The 14,682-nt window shown below is 40.7% G+C and overlaps 1 protein-coding gene across 1 annotated transcript in view; it reads left to right on the forward strand.

Moving 5' to 3' along the window:
- LOC145439458 (integrin alpha-1-like) overlaps positions 1-14,682 on the forward strand; it is a 54,565-nt gene that overhangs the window by 18,270 nt on the left and 21,613 nt on the right. The window contains exons 4-12 of the mRNA XM_080316945.1: positions 306-414; positions 2,555-2,711; positions 3,449-3,593; positions 4,979-5,112; positions 5,862-5,999; positions 7,561-7,690; positions 7,958-8,095; positions 13,325-13,495; positions 13,954-14,118. Coding sequence (XP_080173071.1) covers positions 306-414; positions 2,555-2,711; positions 3,449-3,593; positions 4,979-5,112; positions 5,862-5,999; positions 7,561-7,690; positions 7,958-8,095; positions 13,325-13,495; positions 13,954-14,118 — 1,287 coding nt within the window. The remainder of the gene's footprint in view (positions 1-305; positions 415-2,554; positions 2,712-3,448; positions 3,594-4,978; positions 5,113-5,861; positions 6,000-7,560; positions 7,691-7,957; positions 8,096-13,324; positions 13,496-13,953; positions 14,119-14,682) is intronic.

Below are 14,682 nucleotides of genomic sequence, written 5' to 3' on the forward strand. Positions count from 1 at the left end.
TGAAATTAGCATAAAATCGCATGATTAATCACTGCAACTTCAGAAAGTGCGATGTCCGATCACTACAGACCTGCCAACGCAGCTGAGCGGATGGAAAATACGCATGAAAGCGAACGCGTGCGGGTTCTCACACTTTTGCTCTTTCTGCTCCTCATTTTTTCCTCGTCCCTCTTCTCTCTCGCACGCATCCGTTTGAGAAGAGAAATAAGGAGAGAAAGAGACGGACGCGTTTACGCATCGTCTATTCCAGGCTTTACACATTGGTTGCATGGATGGTGGGTGATATAAACTTGTTATTGTTTCAGCTGGTAAAAAGGGCCATTACATGTTGTTAGAAAGCTCGTCACGCAGTGTTGGCGCCTCAGCCATGATGGCTACTCCAGAACTGCCTCAAAGTACAGGATCATGCCTCAGGTAAGAAATGACATGTGTTTTATTCATGCAAATTCCACTCATTATTCAATGAATTGTGTCCGTATTGTCGGCAGCGTGACTACACCTCGTAATCATAATGAGGGTTTCAATTAATCTCATCCGGTCAGAACACGCAATGTGCAATGAACTCACACCTTTATATAGTGGATTTGACGACGATGCAATGATTGTTCGATTGGTTACAGGCATAAATAGAGCACGGCCTATGGATCATAGATAATATCGAAGTTTTAGAAATGCCCCGTAAGCTTGATAATATATAATTTGATTACCAGCTGCATATATAGGGGTTTTCGGTGAGAGGGATAGGTATCGGATTTATCCGTATCGGCTCAAAATTGCAATATCAGAGTCATAAACCACCAAGAGAGTGGTTCCAACCTACGAGTCAATACGATATAAGCTGCATATTTCTCCACTTATTTGTATTAGTCGCGATGCGGCTTTGGTTTGGGTGTGTATTGTGAGGATTACGAATAGGGCATAGATATATGCCGTAGGCTACAAATGTAACTAGAAATGCAAACTCCTCAAATTTTGTATCGAATTTTATTCCTTATTTAGATATAATCATTGGGATTTTGAGTCATGATAAAGGCTATTGAATAACCGCCTTGAATCACAAGAACTTGTTGGTTGGAGAAATGTGTTTAGCGCAAGTAACGTACTTTGAAAGTGCGCATCTGATGGATAGAATTATAGATAACTAACCTACGGATAGATACGCAACACCCGTCGTCACGCTTGCTTGCCCGGAGGAAATTACCTCTCAGCAATCTGAGCGCAGCATAATTGCTAATCCCATAGCTGACGACCTGAGCGCTTAAATTAAATGAAGTTGATCTTATTTGAAAGCTACTGTCGCGTTGATTCTGAAAATATACATTAAAATTTCATTAATGGAATGGAACCAGCTCGAGATAGCCTTCCAAGTCTGACAACCAGCATTGTTGCTAACAATGGCAGCGATGTAGCACAATGACCATAACAATGGCCCTCGCATGGTTGAGATTGTTTACAACAATTCAGATTTTCAGACGTTGAGGTGTATTTTGCCTGGGTTCCGCTACCCTGATCAGATTGTAATGTATATTTTCGGAATCAGTACGACAGTAGCTTTCAAATAAGATCAACTTCATTAATTTAAGCGCTCAGGTCGTCAGCTATGGAATTAGCAATTATGATGCGTTCAGATTGCTGAGCAGTAACTTCCTCCGGGCAAGCAAGCGTGACGACGGGTGTTGCGTATCTATCCGTAGGTTAGTTATCTATAATAGAATAGATTAAATGGGTTTATGAGGCAGAGACCCCATTGGTCCAAATTCATATAGTAGTACAACAGCAGAGGATATTTAGGATTTTTTTTGATCACTATGTAACTTGCAATTAATGTACTTTGAAAGTGCGCATCTGGTGGAGAAAATCGATTAAATGGGTTTATGAGGCAGAGACCTCATTGGTCCAAATTCATATATTAGTACAACAGCAGCGGATATTTAGGTTTATTTTTTGATCACTATGTAACCTACGTATAACGGTTGAGCATAGGCCTTTCGAATCAGCGAATGAATAGGCTACCTTTTGATCCTTATTTCTGTAAAACTATGAAATGAGTGTGCACTTCTTTCCCTTATCAGAATTTAGCATCAATATCAGAACCCGGCGGCGAATTGAGAAAAAACGTAACATTGCCCTCTAACGGTTAAAATTATGAATATACAGTCAAATACAGATGTTCCACATTTGCGATGTTGATGAGCCAATTTCGTCATCCATTTACGTGTACTGGATAGTACAATCCATTTTTCATTTACACAGCATTTCCTCGCGGAACGGTTGAAATCGTCCAGCGGTCTGCATCCGGCCTGTAGGCCTCATGTTTGACATACCGGAACTACATTATTTGACCTTTGGTTTTCTGTTTCGCACAATTGAAGAAGCCAAGCCTAGATTAGGACCGAATGTAGTAGTAATATTGGTTTACAAATGCACCCAGTAAAAAGTTACGCGTTCTGTAAAAGTACCTATGCTCATACTTACAGTCAACACATACTTATAAGTTCTGTGCGCAGTCTGATCAAGTATTATGTATATTCTGGCACTCTTTCTACTCTTACAGATTTTGGTATCACATGCGTGGGCGGCATTTGGGGAACTTGAATGTGTATGTGTCGTCAGCATTACTGGGAACTAGAATAGTATGGACTAAGTCAGGCCACCAGAACGATACGTGGCATGAAGGCTGGACTTCGGTGATAGCAGAAGAGCCTTACAAGGTGAGCAGACATCAGCCATCCAAAATCTCGAGTTTGGCCTGTATGTTGAAATTCACCCATTGCAAAAATATCTTACTCTTACCTTGCGTTTCACAGTTCACACTTCTGTTTTTTTTTAATAGGAAAACGTAGTTTAGGGAAATGTTTGCGCCACTTTCACGAGTGGCGTCATACCATAGGTCGGAATAACCCTGGTAAATGACAAATGATTATTACATTTTGGAAATTCGACCTAGTCGATGTGTCATAAGTCACATTGCGTTAGTCGCGACAATGTATCTTTCGATTTCGAAACTAACTTTCTACAATTAACTGCCAAAATTTTTGCGACCGATATATCCACTTTTTAAAACGAAGTATCCAAGTACCTCACAAACATGTTGTGTTTTTGACATTCAGATGTTATCCACAGCAGCATAATAATCCTGTTGGCTTGGTTATTTTTATCCGAATGTTTCCGTGTTTCTCACTGTGAGACTGTGCCGTTTGCACTAATCTGTTAGTTATACTATGACACCCTAGTGAGGCTGTCTGATTTCACATAATTCATGTCGTTTCGACACCCTCCTATCTTTTCATTATAACAAAATTCTGTGGTGTATTGACATGATAAAATTGATAATAAACAGTAACGAATTTAACTGCGACAAAATCGTATGATAGCCTATTCCAATATAACTGATAGTAACACCTATAATTTAATCAGCTATGTTACCTCGTTTCTAATTAATTTTCAGATTTTATTCGAAGGGGTGGTCGGTCCGGGTTACGAGTCAGACATGGGACTAGATGACATTGTGCTATATCAAGGACTTTGTGTCGAAGATGAGCTGACAGAAAAGGCCTCTCTTGGAATGACATTAAAAGTCGACAAAGAATCAGGTGAAAAAGCACCAAAATTTCTAAAGCTTGCCGATGGCCTTGACAACATATTTTTAAAACGGCCTACAAGCACAGTGAACACTGAACAGCGATAAATATAAGGTATACTCTCAGCGCAAATGGTGTGTATTCACACCCAAGAGCTGAAACGTGTGGAACACGAGAACAGACTTAAACTCAGAATTATATAGCGGTCAAAAATTGCGCGCCCACGTGCATACATGATTGGATTTTTAATCGATTCATGGATCATGGATGTATATTCACACCTGTATATCAGGACTGGCACAAGGGTGGAAATACACACAGTTTTCGCTAAGAGGGTAAGTGGAATTTGAGGTTTGATAATGGTGATTAAAGCAGTCACTGTTGGTATCGAAATACAAGTGAAAGTACTGTCAGAATTTTCAACGCATTTACTAGTAGAGTAGGGATTTACACGAGATGCGATAATACATACAAAATACGTCAAATGAAAGTTGCACGCGATAGTCTTGAAGGTTTTCGAATATAAGTAGGCCTTGTTCAGATTGTTGATTTGATCAAGCAGTTCAAGTGGTTACGCTCATGGATAGTACCGGAATTGGAACGTATCCTCATGACTGACACATAATGATCAATGCCAACAGAAATAAAGGTGTATTTCTGCAACATATGTTCACTATTGTCCAGTTACCGTGATACAAAGGCTATACAAAGGCTATGGTTATATGCTACAAAACAAGAATACCAGAATATGTGGTGCAAGTGGACACAGCCAACTTGAGTACTCCAAATATGAACTGCTCCATTACAAGTTGACGTAGCGACTTCCAAGACATGCCAAAACTTCTGGAAGGGGCACTGGAAAACGGAAAGTGGAAAAGTACTCAATGAAGTAGGTTCAAAAAGAAAATTTGGGTGGGGCCTGCATATAAGTAGGTAATCGAAGGTGGACACTTTCAAGGTGCAAGATATATCATCACCGCAACCGCAAAAATACTATTGAAATTGTCAATAGGTACCACTTTCGAAGATACACTCAGGTAACGTTAAACAGCGTCATCTCATGCGGTTCCTGTAACCATTTCACTCATAATCACATGCATACAAAGCACAGAACTACCTTCCAATTTTCAAAATCGAGAGGGGAAACTAAGTAGTTTTGCATGAACACCTGTCCAAGTAGGAGTGGAAGTGACTTATTAACACAGAACCACTTTACAACGTATCGCAAGTAAATGAAACCTGCTTGAGTACTCCGACAAAGTAAACATACTCAGCCACTCTTTGCCTCGGTGTATAGCATTGCTGTAATTCGCGTGACATATCAGTTGCATCGACTGATTTACATGAAAACTTTAGTTTTTAAGTTACAAAAGTCATCTCAATGAATTGTATTCCAGGCAGCGTTCTCGCTTGCGCGCCGACTTGGACATATTCTTGCAAAGATCACAATCAGATGGCAGGTCTTTGTTACTTGCTAACTGGCGGTATGGAATCGACCAACATTACGATGATGTCTCCGTGTCGATACCCTGTAAGATACTAGAAGTATATTTTTTGAACTTCTGCAATATTGACAAAATGGATGTGTCTTAATTTTGTCATAATGAATGGGTATATACAGAGATTGGCAATATCGGTCGATCTGTAGCCTATACTTATGTCATCTTACGAGCGAAGTTTTCTAGACGTTGAATAATGCCCCGCCGGGTAGTAGCCTATGTGATAGAAAATCTGAGAATCATTTATTAATCGCCATTGCAGAGACCTTGAAATATGCTTGAAATCTTCATTTTTTGACGATGATGCAAAGTTTTCGCATGGTGATGTGATGTCTTGACGATGTTTCAAATGTATTTTCTAAATTAAGGCCTTGGTGCTAGATGGAGTTGGGGCCGGCGAACACGACATACAACAGTCATGGAACCAATGCCAAAACAACTGTTTTATAGAAATGACTAGGCTATGCCTTTATGACCTAAATGCATAATATTTCCGCCTGCAGACCAATGGTACTTAGCTTTTTCAGTTTTCGCACTGGTGAAATTTCAAATTAATATTTTGACCCAGTGAGATTCTACGATTCAAAATCATCTCAAAATACAACTACGACAAAACGTAGGCCTATGCAGCCCAAAACAAATAATAGGAGCTATAGTTTATTGGTCGACGTTCATAAGACCATGGACCGGCAATTTAGAGTCACTGAGGTAAACAATAATCCCCCTTAGCCCGTGTGAATGCTGCAACAAGCTTGAGAATTACGATCACTGTCCTTTTTAGAGTTGCAATGACGAGAAAATGGACCTGGTGTTCCTAATCGACGGAAGTGACAGCATCCATATTCTGGATTTCAGAAAAATGATTCTGTCACTCAGCAATATTGTCAGTTCTTTGCCTATTGTGAAGAATCTAACGCAAGTAAGCCGGTTGTTGTATTTATTGTCAAGTGTAGTATAATTGCTATATATATCAGTGTTGGGATCAAGTCACCACGTTCGAGTCACGAGTCATTTCGAGTCATGACACATTTTGACTCGAGTCAAGTCAAGTCAATCGATTTTCGAAGGTGACTCGAGTCAAGTCAAGTCACTCGATTTTTGGAGGTGACTCGAGTCAAGTCGAGTCAAGTCAAGTCAAGTCACGAGTCAAGTCACAATTCAAGTCAAATTGCCTTTTCGAGGTATGAGGCGTGATTACCTCATTGTATTTTGCTAGCTGTCTGAAATACAGATTGAGTGGTCATTGATTTTGAACTGATGAAGGAATATAGAGTTAAATATACACGCATTTAAGGCGCTGTATCGCTCACATATAAGTAGAACTAATAAACTACGTTAGTAATTGCACAGCCTCAGTTTATAGTAACCAGCCAAAATAGAGAATAGAGAAAGAAATTAGTAAGTTGCAATACATTACCCTTTTGCAAATTGATATGATACAGTTCGAGCCTGCGTCAATGGTTGAGGACTATATAAACTATTTTCGAATTCAATTTCAATAAAACACGAGGTTTGGTTAAGTTAAGAACAAAGAACAGAAATAGACATTTTGCTATTAAACTACTTTACTAAAGTCTAGTTTATGACATGTAGGCTGTAAGCTTCGATCACTTCGTTTGCGTTCAATATATTTGTGAGAGAACAATGGAGGATCAGTAAAACGCACGATCATTGAATGATTGGTCGCTCTCACGGGTTACACCGGCGTTGCGCGAACAATGCGAACATATGCCAGATACAGTGATTTCTATCGACACTGATTACTTGCATCATGATGACTTGAAATTGACTCTTGAATTTTGCTCCGAGTCACGAGTCCTTCCACATTTCTGATACGCCGAGTCAAGTCAAGTCAAGTCATTTTAGCAAAGTGACTCGAGTCAAGTCAAGTCATACGAATAAGTGACTCGAGTCTGACTCGAGTCATGTCATGACTCGAGTCATCCCCACACTGATATATATTACTCAAGTGTATGACGCTTAGTTGGAATGAACGAATGATATATTGTAACATTTATTCTTCAATTTATAGTAATCGTCAAGAATCCAATAGCGAGGAATATATATTTATTTATCATTTCCCTCTTCAAGTTAATTTTACCGCCACTACAACGCAATACTGAGTTTTAGATACATTTTTGCGTACGATCGTAAATACGCCACATCCAAAATCTCGTGTGATTATAAATTTCAAAACCATTGTATATTTTGTAGGTGTAGTCAAGGTAGAAGATCCTAGCATATATTTCAAAGATGCTTACAAAACAACCTTATTCACTCTCATTTCTGAAACCTCCGTGAAACATTTTTACATTATCATAGAAAACCAAGTCAACTTAAAATCGATATGGCATGTTTCATTTCAATGGCCATAGCATCCTACGTGTTGCCTTGATCTTTATGGAGGCAAATTCATAGATTATGAAAGCTTGATTATTGATAACAAATAAATATTTATATTTTTATTTTATACAAATAAGATTGGAATTGCACAATATTCATCCTCACCACGCACCGAATTCAAGCTCAATCAATATCACAAGCTCGACGATTTTCGCAAAGCCGTGAGAAACATATCGCACATGGGCGGCAGAACTGAAACTGGAAAAGGTAAATTCGACTCTTGCCAGAAAATGTTGAAGGTCTGTTATACTATGAAGCTTTTCAATTTTAATTTTGAATCAATTCCGATTAAGCGGCATTGCGCTGGTATTGTCAAAATGCCATTTTATATTCAACTCGATATGAATTGTGAATAGAAATGTTTGAAATGTTTCAGGTAATATCAGAGTGCACAGAACAGATTGGAGGTTTAACAGTTCTACCGCTTTCGGTCTCGCTGTCATTCGAGTTCTGAGCTCTTCCCCATGCTTTCAGCGTTGAACTACGTAAACAGCGAAATGTTCAACGAAACAAACGGAATGCGTCCGGACGCCAAGCACGTGGCGGTTGTGATTACAGATGGAAAATCACAGGACATCGTCATTGCGGCTGCAGATGAGTTGAAACGAAGAGGTATGCATAACAGAAACTGTATCGAGTACACAAAATGTTGTGATATGTGTCACGGTGGTTCTTTAATGCTATTATCTCGCCACTATGGTCATGCTCGACTCGATCGCCTCATCGGACGGCAGACCACGTTTTCACTCCTTTTCTTTCGACGGCCGTGTAGTTTGCAGGGTCATGAGCTGATCCTCGTTTGGTAGGGCATTGAAGTAATGTGTTTTTATTTTGCAGTATTGCAAGTATTTTTTAACGTCTTGTTACAACTTGGGTTAGTTGATCCGTGCTCACTGTTCGTTAGGGATGGTGTGAACGTGAGGTTCACGTTCGCGTTCTGTGTGTGAACCTCGGAAATTTAGAGGTTCGCGTTCACAACAGAACCTTGGTAGGTTCTGCACTGTGAACCTTTTTCATATATTACAATTTTCACTTCATTATAACATCTTTGGTTCATATTAATTGCATTTCAACTGCGGGCCACTCTATGCATGGCGCTGGCAGCATTAAAAATTAACACTATAAACGAGCATGCACCTTAACAATCTCAAAAGTTTTACTTGCTTTGTAACAAATGTTTGCTCGAAATATTCAGCTTTCCGTTTGTGAATATTTAGTGTCTCTCTGCTGTGAGTTTGACGTGCGATCACACAACATCACGAGCGAAATACGTAGTCAGCGAATGATGCTTATATTCAACCAATCAATGAGATTGATATCGTTTTTTGATGCAAAAAAGTTAGCAGGGGTACGGGGCAATCTTGACTTCATATCTTTACTGCATCACGAGAACCAAATCCTTGTGATTGAGGTGTTGTCTACTGCAGTAAAACTTGTTAATGGGGTAATATCGGTAGCAAGTATAGAAACCAGTTTTACACTCTGCTCAATATCAATGTAGCGATAGGCTACTCAGACGCCGAACACATTGTCCGGTCTGGCCTAGACCGTTAAGGCGTAAGCTTATATTCCCTGGTAAGTCCTCGTCGAAATTGTTGGCAAAGCGACGGAAGATATTGATTTTATAGGAGTATTATATCCTTTGATTGCCTCAGTTGAAACATTTAGTGACGTTTAAAACGCCAACATGTACTTCTGCATTGTGACATGATGTGGCCCGAGTCGTCGCTAGGTATCGTGTACGTTAATATAGGCTATCACTTCATTGAAAGATAGGGTTGGAATTAGCAATATGACGTCACGTGACGTCATGAGGTTCACGTTCGTGTTCACACAGAACCTTTCAAAAAGGTTCGCGTTCACACGAACCTGAACCTTTCAGAGGTTCACACCATCCCTACTGTTCGTCAATACGAAGTACCGGAAAGACACTGTCTCTGGAATAGCAAGCTAGTTAAGAATACCGGAAGTCAGTCATAGATACTATCAGCCAGATACTCTCGTCCAGCTCGGTCAAAGAGCTGAAACTCGTCCCTCAGGACAATATGAACTGACTGATGTTGATGTAAACTGAGACGAACTGACAACCACTCTTTGGAGTAGTGATTCTCAACAGCCGGTGCGTGTCAACTGTTCGGACAGGTCCTCAAATATGTTTCGATGTTATTCTCAATTGTAGAATGTAACATGTTGATGGCCGTGAGATACTAGCCTTAACGTGACCTGGGAATTGCCACTTCTTCTACTTGAGCAAAGATTCTTGTTTCACTTATATCGGTCGTTTGAGCAATATGAATAACTACCTTACTATTATCTAGCCGTGTGGACTTTGGACGTGGAAGTGTATTTGCAGAGGTGGTTAATGAAGTCGAAATTATGATTTTCGGAGGGTTTTGCTTAATTGCACCACATAATCAAGTGGGTATGTTTTTTTAGACTACTCCGTGACTTATGCTATACAGATTGTTACGCAAAACGATTGAGTTTTCGATTTGAGATTTTTAAAATCATAAAGCAGTTTAGGGACAGGTTTGTGTCACTATTAGGAATAGGACAGCCATAACATAGAGGCGAAAACAGCATTTTATTACGGTATTTGAATGAAAGCTCAAAAAGTACAAGTACTTGTAATCTCATTATCATTAGTCGTTTCGCATCGCTCGCGAAGATGGACACTTCACTGCCCAAAACACCCACCTCCGCCAGGGGTTGGCAAACTTTTTGGGCTCTGGGGACGCAATCAACATCTGGATCCATTCGCGGGGGTAGGGAGCTTGACGGGGGCTAAATATTATTTCGTGAAATAGCATAAATCATAGAGTATTTTTTGTAATTTATGCAACTTTTTCGCGCTGGTTTCATGTAGTCGGATATCTTGAATATTGGGTACCCTTCCCAAATAAAATATCATACATGATTTATAGAAATGAGCACTCAGATGTCGGCCATTACCGCACCGTGACTTACCAAGACACATGAAGTTATAGGCCATGTAACATGCGACCCGAGAAGTGTGCCTGAACGATTAGCAGCGACGACCGCCCTTTTGCTGACGGAAAACGTCGATATATAGCCTATAGCTTACATATAGGCCTATGTTTAATTGTCCATAGGCTCAAAAATGGCTGGCATCAAATGTTCCTGCCCTGGCGATATGATCGCTACAAGACAAATGCCATCCTGCAGGTCTTTTAGTTTAGTACAGTGGTTCCCAACCTTTTTCGACTCATCGCCCCCCAAATATTGGGAACCGAAAAATGGGCATACAGACTGAAATCACCGGCGAGTTGACTAAGAAAAAAGATCAACTTTTCGGCTCGACCTCAAAATTACACTTTTCCAGCTAGATTTTGGTGAGTTGACTAACAAAAAAGGTGATTTCTCCGACTTGATTCCCAAAGGACCATAACAGCACTTTGTCAGCCCTCCGCCCCAATACGTTGGTCTTGAGCTCCCTCCATAGGGCGATAAAGCAAACATATGCACCCCCGCAGATCAAACTCCCCCGGTACCTCTTTACCACTACTTCTCAGCACAAATTATTGGACTCCTTAGTCGCGAAGCGGGAATAATCTCTATCATCCATGATTGAATCGGTCAATATGATCGGGAATTGCATATATATTGCTGTCAATTTTTTATCCTCTCTCTCCTCACGTATTCAGATTTACCGGTAAAACTGATTGAGGTGTCTCGGAAAATGTAGGGCCCGTAAATAATAATCGAACATATTCGGGCGGTCCCGTGCGTATAATGACTTCGTTACGTAATGACATTTCTTGGCCTGTCTGATGTCAAAAGATATTCAAATCGCCCATACGTTCTAGACTAAAAGCCGCACACGATTTCAAATTAGTATTTCTGCACTGGCAATTAATTTTTCTCTGCGAGATGACCTTATTTTTGTGGGGTTCTGATAGCCAGGACAGAAACATTTGGCGCCTGCCATTTAGGAGCCTTTGGACAATTAAATATCTATGTATATCGTATATTTATCGAATTCGGTCAGCATAAAGGCAGTCCTTTTCTGCCAAGGTTTTCTCGTTCTGGCACACTTCTCGGAGTCGCATGTTACATGGCCTGAAACTTCATATGTCTTGGTGCGTCATGGTGGGACAATGGCTGATGCCGATATGCCCATTTCTGTAACTCATGCGTATTATTTCTTGGAGGAAGGGTATCCAATAAGCAAGAAATATGTGATACGGAATGGCGCACAGGCCGAAACGTTTTGAAAAAGTTGCCTAAAAATACTCTATAATTATTGTTAATTCACCCAAAAATTGTGGGCTCCCTTCAAGCTCGGGTCCCCCATCCCAATTGAGGGGTTTGGGTGTGGCAGTTACGGCCATGGACGCCAATATAGCCATCTCAACTCGCCATCGCCCCCTTCGTCCGTTTTCGCCCCCTATTGCCCCCTTGGCTATTTTCGCCCCCCTGGACCGACAAATATCGCCCACGTTGGGAAACACTGGTTTAGTACGTTTGGGCCGATTTCAATATCTTTTGACATATCGGATTGGCGGTCATGTGATAGCTTCATGTAACGGAATCATTATACCAACGGGCATACGCGCGAAGATGTTTAGTTGTTATTTAGGTGCCCTACATTTTCCAAAACACCTCATCCAGCTCTACCGGCAAATCTGATTACGTGAGCAGAGAGAGGATAGAAATTGATGGCAATATATATGTAATTTCCGATCATATTGACCAATTCAATTATGAACCATAAAAAATTTACCGCAATTCTCGCGGCTAGGCCATACCAGCTCGCTCACCAATCAGACAACAAATGTAGATGACAAAGAGCGGAAAAACGCACATGAGGGGCGGTGAATAACCCCCGAAATTTGGTTTAACCCCCTATTGAGGGCCCAGCATCAACGTTTTAGGGGGCTGATGAAGTGCTGTTACGGTCCTGGGGACTGAAGAAATACGAAGATAATATATAATCTCCTCCTTCCCAGTAACCAGTTTGTAAAGAAAAACTCTCGTGGACCGAATATGTCATCTCCATTTCGAATTTCTGTGATATTTAGAAATTGTAAAATTGCGCCAGAAATGAATTAAAAATATGTTATGGTCAGAATATAACATATAATTATCGTAGGGAAATACAACAGGAAAAAGTTTAATCGAGTCCGAGCAGTAATTAGAATTTGGTGCGCAATTTTCAATATTTTAAATAAATTTCTTGAGCGTTTCGCGGGCCGTAGTTTGCCCACCTCTGCTTTGACCGATAAAAGTTCCTGACCCCTCAACTAAATCTACGTTTTAAAAATACTTACTTACTGACCTTTTCCATCATTGAGTATAGAAGTTAACTGGTTTATATGTCTATACAAGGAGATTTATTGTGTTCGATTTCTAGGATAGAATAGGTGGTATCTTTCTGCCCTGATGTTTTTCGTGGCCTATACACCGACTCATGGGATACATACACACGATATGTGCAAATGCCCATCTGATATCACGACTACTTGATGTGCATATACTGCTTGACAAGGAAGGTACAGATATAGCCTTGTAAGGCTTTTCAAGTCTTGCGCGTCACCCTCCATGCTATCCCAGCGATGCTGAGCATCGGGCACCAGCGTTACTAATCAGGTCTTTGGTGTGACCTGACTGAGAATGGAACCAACGAATTACCCTACCCGATCAAGAAGTCGGACGCTCCACAATTGCGCCATCTTGTCGGTTTGATATGCCAACACAGTTTATACGGTTACAATTAATACTCATTTCAAATAATTATCGATGCAATCTAAATTGATTCCCCATGTGCATTTGTGAGTTAAGTATTCATATCCCTAATCGCGATGCTATTCGATTTTACAGGAATAAAAATATTTGCCATCGGAGTCTCTTCTGCAGACGTGATGGAACTAAACGACATATCCTCGGACCCAGACCACCAGTTTGTATTTTCCGTTTCGTCGTATAAAGCATTGGACGGTGTGCGCAGTCAGCTGAGTGAAAAACTCATCGCCTTGGAGAGCCAGAGTGACAGTTGAGTGTGGATATTTATTCCGAATAATTCGGCGTGCGTTTTTGGAATTGTTGTACAACCTGATGGACGCATGTTGGCCGAAACTTGTCCAGTGTCCGGGAACAGAACCCTCTGGTCATTGCGAACTAAGCCCCGCGGTACAAATGAGACCCGCAATACCTGTGATACATGCCAGTAGCAATATTACTGACTAAAACTCATTCCGTTAACTTCGAAATATTTTCGAGCCTTATGCGGCTTGAACATGAAAGCACACTGAATCTTCATGGCATAAATGCCAGCGACTTGAGTGCGTAGTAAAATAAGTCCTGCGTTCACCGTTGCCTAATCTATAGCTCTAATCAAAAATTCATCAATACCTAAGCGGCCCGCGCAACGGTTTGGGAAACGCATTGTGGTTCTTTGGCCAAAGACGTTGTCCACCCCCTGCTGTACTTGATAATATAATTTTGCTTAGACTCAACATTGGCGACAAGTCAGTGTCAGGCCGGCCTATCCGCCGGTTTTGTTGCGGGAAAACCGATGATTGGTGTTCCGGGCCTACGCGATTGGTCCGGAGGATTTATTTCGTTCTCTGCGAATCATCTACAACATCGCGAAATTGATCTGAAGGATATCTTAGGTAGGTATGTTTTGTACTATACGCTTGGTCGTCTCAAATAGGCAAATTGTGCCAAGGCATTGTACCGAAATTTGAGATATGACATGACAAGTCCATTTCATTGGAAATACTTTGGAAGATATGAAAAATAGATTGTGCTGAGCAATTTTCCCTCTACGCTGCGCGCGTGTGCAAATGCATAGTGATGAGTCGGTCTCTGCACACAGAAAATCTAAGTTGCGCACAAAATTCAGAAGCTATGACTTTTTTCTAAAGTCGTAAGCACTGTTGTCCTAGGGTCTGCGCAGTGACTTGGTAAGTGTGCGCACACTCGGCAAAATCAGAGGGAAAATTGGTGCTGAGGCAATACTGATTCTTTATATAGTTGATTACCATTGACTTGTTCCTAAGCTGCAAGATGCACATGTGTAGAGCCAATACAAAACTGTATTCATGATGGACTTAAAATGACCGAAATGCTACTGAAGACTCCCTTGAACATGACATCATTGAACGCTTAATTGACTTTTCAGCAAAATTTCTAAACAAAATCACCATTAAATTGAATTTACCATCCTTAAGAAT

This window comes from Botryllus schlosseri, chromosome 1 (assembly GCF_051294905.1).
Source record: "Botryllus schlosseri isolate E-star chromosome 1, Bs_hap1, whole genome shotgun sequence".
NCBI classification, from domain to species: Eukaryota; Metazoa; Chordata; class Ascidiacea; order Stolidobranchia; family Styelidae; genus Botryllus; species Botryllus schlosseri.